Source organism: Austrofundulus limnaeus, unplaced genomic scaffold (assembly GCF_001266775.1).
Source record: "Austrofundulus limnaeus strain Quisiro unplaced genomic scaffold, Austrofundulus_limnaeus-1.0 Scaffold0, whole genome shotgun sequence".
NCBI lineage: Eukaryota > Metazoa > Chordata > Actinopteri > Cyprinodontiformes > Rivulidae > Austrofundulus > Austrofundulus limnaeus.
Genome location: NW_013952402.1, coordinates 754,874 through 762,028, shown reverse-complemented (window position 1 = coordinate 762,028; position 7,155 = coordinate 754,874). Strand labels below are relative to the sequence as shown.

General features: G+C 41.3%; 1 protein-coding gene across 1 annotated transcript in view; it reads right to left on the bottom strand.

The window, feature by feature from the left end:
- LOC106514005 (heterogeneous nuclear ribonucleoprotein L-like) overlaps nucleotides 1-7,155 on the bottom strand; it is a 30,713-nt gene that overhangs the window by 9,376 nt on the left and 14,182 nt on the right. Inside the window, exons 5-7 of the mRNA XM_014003116.1 lie at nucleotides 3,150-3,235; nucleotides 949-1,045; nucleotides 375-447 (exon numbers count right to left, since the gene is read on the bottom strand). Of these exons, the coding sequence (XP_013858570.1) occupies nucleotides 375-447; nucleotides 949-1,045; nucleotides 3,150-3,235 (256 nt within the window). The remainder of the gene's footprint in view (nucleotides 1-374; nucleotides 448-948; nucleotides 1,046-3,149; nucleotides 3,236-7,155) is intronic.

Below are 7,155 nucleotides of genomic sequence, written 5' to 3'. Positions count from 1 at the left end.
CAAAAAAAAAAACAAAAAAAAAAACAAGGCAGCACCACCAGGTAGGTAGTGAGAACATAAAATTTAACATAAAAAAATAACAAGCAATAACGCATATTTTAACGATTTCCAATTTTTTAATACAGTTTACGGTTTTCTATCAGTTAATAACCATTTCAGCACACGACTGACGTCTGACTGTGAAGCACGCTGCCACATGACTGTTTTTGAAAAGCTCAGTATCTCACAGATCCACCGAAACTGCAATTTGGAAAGTGGTTTCAAAAATCGCATTTTTGTGTGGACAAGAGGTGCAGTTACAGCAGAATATTTGTTTTTAATACCCGGAGAAGTGTGGATGGTGCATAATTACCTGAAAATTAAAACTGCCTTACCTCGTCTGACCAAGTATGGTTTAGTGTAGTCCCAGCTCTCGTTATCGTTCTTTATTACGTTCAGACGTGTTGGCTGTTGACACAGAAGTAAAAACAAATATTCAGGATGAAGTTAGATCAATTGTATTTTCTGTTCTGTGAAGTCCAAAAAAAATCTCTGAAACCATTATTGTACACTGACATCTTGTATTGGATTGTCATTTCCTTTACAGATTTGCATCAGAATACAGTTGATTTGTAGTCTCTGAGTGGCCTTCCAGCTAAAAACATGTTTCATTTACAGACAGTGAGAAAACATTACTTTATATTAGAGTTTAGATTTTGGCTTATTTTATTTACATAAACACAAATAAAAAAAACTTGATAAAAGTTAAACATTCAATCAGTTCCTTGGATATCTTCACAACCTGAACTGATCAGTGATTATTGGAAGATCTGAGTACATAAACACAGACAAGAGCCATGATGAAAACACTGAAATTTATTTTGGTTTTTCTTCCTACAGATGTAGCAGTCAGTTCTAACATGGTAGGTTTTAACTGCTGATGTGCTTTTTTGTTTGTTTGTTTCTTACCCGTGCATATTCAATCTTGAGTGTACAGCAACCAGCATAAATGTCAGCTCCGTTCAGTGCTGCTTTGGCCTTCTGAGCTCCCTGCACCGACTCAAACCTGGAAGAGCCAAGTTAAGGAACCAACACGGCACATTTCAAACATAAAACAGCCTGGAAAACAAAATCATCTGCAGCTATATTTAATGAGAATGTTATTTATTTATTTATTTATTTATTTATTTACCGTTCTTTAACGGGTGTCCACACAACTCCTTAAAGTTCAGGAGTACAGTATTTATGACTGAAGGACTCATAGAGCAGAGCAAAGTGGCTTAAAGAGCAAACAAACAAACAAACAAACATTTCTCTCTAAATGAAATGAAACTGAGTGAAAAAGCAGATAAGGTCCAGGGGTCGGATTTATAAAACTGGCGTACGCACAATATGAGCCCAGAAACGTGCGTACGCCACTTTTCACGCCAAGGTTGTGATTTATAAAATCCAAACTTGACGTGAAAATGTGCGGTGCCTCACGCCAGCTCTGACCCATGCGTACGCTCATTTTGGAGACGTGAAACTGCGACACAGATGGTGAAGTTAGGAATTAGAGCCACACTGTGTAATGATCACTGTCAGATATTTAATTTACCTTCATCAGACTTAGATTTTTATTCATCTTTATCATCAGCTTTCTTAACAGTAATATTTATGCTTCTGCTGCTGAGCCATGAGGACCTTTGAAATAAAAAAACTTAAATCTTAAATAAAAGTTCCCGTGTGCAACTCCATTCATCTGCTTCCTCCTCAGACGACCCTGACCCACAGACCCCTCCCTGACCCACAGACCCCTCCCTGACCCACAGACCCCTCCCTGACAAGAACAGCAGGACAGCAAAAGTCACGCTTTGGATACACGCACAGGGCGCGCCCACCTCACCAGTGTGAATGTAATAAACCTTCATGTTTAAAGTCCGTGTTTGTCACGCGCGCAGGGGGCGTGCGTGCGTGCGTGCGTGCGTGTGCGCGCGGGGCGGGGGTGTCAGCCGCGGATAACAGAGCAGGCAGGAGGGGGAGAGGACGAGGAGGAGAAGAGCGGAGGACTTACTTTTAATTTTATCTGACTTATTTAATTTAATTTTTATTGTTTTTATCGTCCTGCAGGCTCTGATGAAAAATTAATTTGAAGTTGATTTTTTTTTATAAAAATCATTAGATTACTCTAAAGCAAAATGAGGGAAAATCTGTGTCAATTACAGACATTCTGTTCACGTGAGCACCTGTCAACCTCCAGACGCACGACGGAGTGTGTCTGAGCCAATCACTTTTGTTGGCATTGATTAGCTGACTGATTTAAATACATCTTAACATTCATGAGGTACTTTACATTGACTGTTTATGGTTGAATGTGGGCGTGTGGAGGGTAGAACCTGAGGCGGGACCTCGTGCGCAAACTCTGACGTGCGGCTGTGATTTATAAAGGAAAGGTGCGCAGAAACATGCGTACGCATGGTTTTATAAATCTGAATTTTTTTTGGCGTACGCCATTTCCGCCTTTTGGCCGTACGTTCACTTTTAGTATGGTTTCCACGCAATCCTTTATAAATGAGACCCCAGAACTACAGATGAAAAGATTATATAACTATGGCTTCCGGCCCGGTTCTTAGGACCAAACTAAGCACCAACATTCTGAATGAGCTGAACAGATCTTATGGAATACACCTTCAGATAAAAGCCCAACTCCATCCAGTGGACCGGTGTTCCGACAATCTGTGCTACCCATCAATTCGTCCTACCTTGTGGCAAATGCGCATGCGCAGACCGATGTTACATCAAATGTTTCTTACTCAACAGAAGTTTCTTTTTGTTACGTTAAGTTTTACGTAATTAAGCTGCAATGTTACTCAAAAATATTAACATAAATGGCTCGTTTGCTGTTTGAAATAGTGTTACCATACTGTAAACAAGAAATTAGTCTCATTGTTTACCGTCACTTATAAGTTTATGATAGATGGCTTGTGGACATATAATTTACACTTCAGTAACCGTCACTCAGAGAATTTTATCCGATGATGATATTTTTGTAAATATGACAGCAGCAGATTTTGATTGGTAGCACCAACAGTACACCTAGCTATCAAACTGCATTATGGTAGCAAAATCTGATGAGGTAGCACAGATCGTCAGAACACCGGACCACATCCTCACCTCTTCAGTAAGGATACTCAACCATGGCCTGGATGCCATTTCGTTTAAAGATGACGATCCTCAACACGCTGCCTATGGGGTTACATACGGTGTACAGAACATCCTGCACAAAAACAGAAAGATGTTTAACAATCAGCACAACTCACCATGTCCAAATATTAAAATATCTATTCCAGCATAAAGTTACTTATTGTGTTATTTCAGATATCTACTGTTTAATAATCACTCTAGACAGGAAGGCTACTTGTGGATATCTAGAGCTGAAAACTTGATACACATGCATGTGGAAAAAAATGTCACTTTGGAGAACTGAAATGTTCCTTTTAACAAAGAAGAACTGAAAGATCCATCCAACTAATGAGAGCAATTAGTTTTTCATGTACTATATTAGTGTGTAATTAATGTCATGCCAGCAGCCACTCGTTTTAAGTGTGTCTTCAAAATCAGAATCAGAATCAGAATCAGAACACTTTAATGATCCCCGGGGGGGAAATGCAATTATTACAGCTGCAGCCGTTCAAGTAAGAATTAGAGATAAAGTATAAAGGAAGAAATATTCAAGCACACAAGGAAGAAAATACGTATAAAAACTCTGGAGAACCAGATGAACACAGAGATCAATGAGCGTCTATACAGTGTAAATAGAAATAACAACAGTATAAGTAGAAATAACAACAGTGTCATTAGAAATAACAACAGGGATATACTCTGAAGTTAAAAACAATATGACTGATGCAAAGGTCCCATCAGATTTAATTAATGATATAAGAATAGGTGATGATAGTGATATTGCACATGTTAGATTAAGGTGTTGTAGATAAAAAAAATTGCACAGGTGTATTAAAGTGACAGATGTTTCACATGTTTTGGGCGGAGTTATAGAGTTTGATGGCCACCGGTAGGAACGACCTCCTGTGGTGCTCAGTGGTGCATTTATGTGCCATGAGTCTGGCACTGAACRTGCTTTTGTAACTCCTAACAGTGTCGTAGAAAGGGTGATAACTGTTGTCCATGATTCCCTGCAGCTTTGCCAGCATCCTCCTCTCAGACACTGCAGTCAGAGAGTCCAGATCTACTCCCACAACATCTCCTGCTTTTCGGATCAGCTTGTTGAGTCTGTTGGCATCAGCACCCCTCAGTATGCTGCCCCAGCATGCCACAGCATAGAGGMTGGCACTCACCACCACAGACTCATAGAAGATCCTGGACATCATCCGGGAGATGTTGAAGGACCTCAGACGTCTCAGAAAGTAGAAACAACTTTGGCCCTTTCTGTAGACAGCCTGTGTTTTTGACCCAGTCCAGTTTGTTGTCAATATGCACCCCCAGATATTTATAGTCTTCCACTATGTCCACACTGACCCCTCCGATGGACACAGGGGTCATTGGTGCCTTGTTCCTCCTCAGGTCCACCACCAGCTTCTTAGTCTTTGTCACATTGAGCTGTAGGTGGTTCTGCTTGCACCAGCAGACAAAGTCCTTCACCGTCGCTCTGTTTTCGTCCTCATCACCACCACTGATATCCAACTACTGCTGAGTCATCAGAAAACTTCTGAAGATGGCAGGTCTCTGTGTAGTAGTTGAAGTCTGTGGTGTACAGTGTGAAGAGGAATGGAGAGAGGACCGTTCCTTGTGGAGCTCAGATGTTGCTGACCAGTCTGTTAGTACTCGTACATACTGTGGTCAGCCATTCAGGTAGTCCATGATCCAGGACACGAGGGGGGCATTCACTTGCATCACTCTCAGGTTGTCCCCCAGGAGAGCAGGCTGGATTGTGTTGAAGGCACTGGCAAAATCGAAGAACATGACTCTGACAGTGCTGGCTGGCTTTTCCAGGTGGGAATAGACTCTGTTCAGCAGAYAGATGATGGCGTCCTCTGAGGCGGGGCTGATAGGCAAACTGAAGGGGATCCAGGTGTGGCTGAACACTGAGGCGTACTGGCTTCAGAACGAGCATCTCCATGGTCTTCATGATGTGTGATGTCAGAGCCACCCTGTAGTCCTCGTTGTTACTGGGTTGCATTGTTTTTGGGACTGGAACGATGCAGGATGTCTTCCATATTGCTGGGACTCTCTGCAGACTCAGACTCATATCAAAGACATGCTGCAGAACTCCACAGAGCTGGGTGGCGCAGTCTTTCTGGGGTGGGCACCATCGGGGCCAGCAGCCTTGTTACTGTGGAGTTTCTGCAGCTGACTTCTCACTTGTTCAGCAGTGATGCTTACTGTGGGGGAGATGGGTGGAGGAGGGGTGGAAGTGATAAGTTGTAGAGGGTGGGAGGTGGGCTGTACTGTAATAATACCTGCACACTATAATCACAGTCTTCACCTGGCAACAGGTCTCCACTTGCCTCTGACTCATGAAGGAGCGTCACCTTCTTCAACTAAACCTTTAAGACTGAACTGCTCCTCCCACCAACCAGTCTGCCCAACGTGAACCAGAATAAAAACAATCTTCTTCCCACCTGAGATTACTGGAAACATGCAGCTCATGGCTGATCAGTTTTTTGGTGATCAGTTTCTCTAACGTTAGTGCTTTTTAACACAATATATGTATAAACCATTGTTATCTTACACTCAAACTAAAAGCAGTGTTCTTCTGGCACTTCTGTCAGCATTACAGCTATTCGAAAGTGTTTTTACAAAGAAGAAAAAGCTGAAGTACCTCAAACAGTAACTCAATTTCCCCTGTTAATGGTAATGGTAAATGGTCCTGAACTTATAGAGCGCTTTTCAAGTTCCTCCGGACCCCAAAGCGCTTTACACTAACAGACATTCACCCATTCACACTCACATTCACATACTGATGATGGCAAACTACACTGTAGCCACAGCTGCCCTGGGGCACACTGACAGAGGCGAGGCTGCCATGCACCGGCGCCACCGGACCCTCTGACCACCATCAGTAGGCAAGGTGGGTGAAGTRTCACAATGACTGAGACGGCTGGACGGGGGATGGAACCAGTGACCTTCTAGTTCCAGGACGACTCACCTAACCACTCCGCAACAGCCGCCCCTCAAGTTTATCATAAAGATGTAAACTTGAGAAACACTAGTGGATTTGTGATTTCATTTGTTTACTCATTCATTTGTTCTTTTATTACTTTATTTTTAACATTTTATTTCTTGCCACCCACAAAGGGGTGCTACAGCATCTTCAGCACCCATAGTTCCTAAGGTCTTGTAAGCAAAATTTAGATGGTTTGAAACACTTCAGAAAATCACGTACATCTTCTTGAGCAAAGAAATGTAATAATCTCTTGAACTCAAATTAAAACAATTCATTCATAGTTAATAAGTAGATAACAAAAATTAACTTAAAATTTGTTTTAGATTTGTTTTATGTCTAAGACGGAAAAAAATATTGGTACTAAAACTATAGAGCATGAGACAAACCAGGTTTGACAAACCATTTATACTTTTAATCACTATGAGGAAAATAACAAATGAAACCAAAATGCCTATAAATACCCCTTCATCTGGCAACTAATAACATCTCAACTTTGAGGCATCACAACAAGAATGGCAGCCATCTGTTCATATACTGAAGTTATCATTACAAAGTCATTTTTTGTCCAAAAATCATTCCAGTAAACAGCTGATTGTTCAGCGTGTCATTAAAAATAGTTCTTTAATTAGTTTTTGAGCTCCTTAAAAAAAAATCAACATATCTTGCACTGTCTATACTATAAAAAATAATGGAAGAGCCTGTTTATGCGAAATATTTCCTCTGATTGTCACTATGAAAGACAACATTAGATAACAGTAAGAAAACAGAGCACATGAGACTTCAGGCAARACTTCAAGCAGAAGTTTCAACACGCAGCTATGAGAAAGAAGCAGAACTAAAATGAGCTTTATAAACTATTAAAAACCCGGATTTATCACTTCTGAGTCAAGTTCAGAATAATCTGATGAGTCATGGGAAATTAACATTAAAGCAGTGTACCGCAAGGTTGTTGGTGCCTGTCGCGGCGGCAACCCTCGAACCCGTTGGTGGACACCTTCGGTGAGGGATGCTGT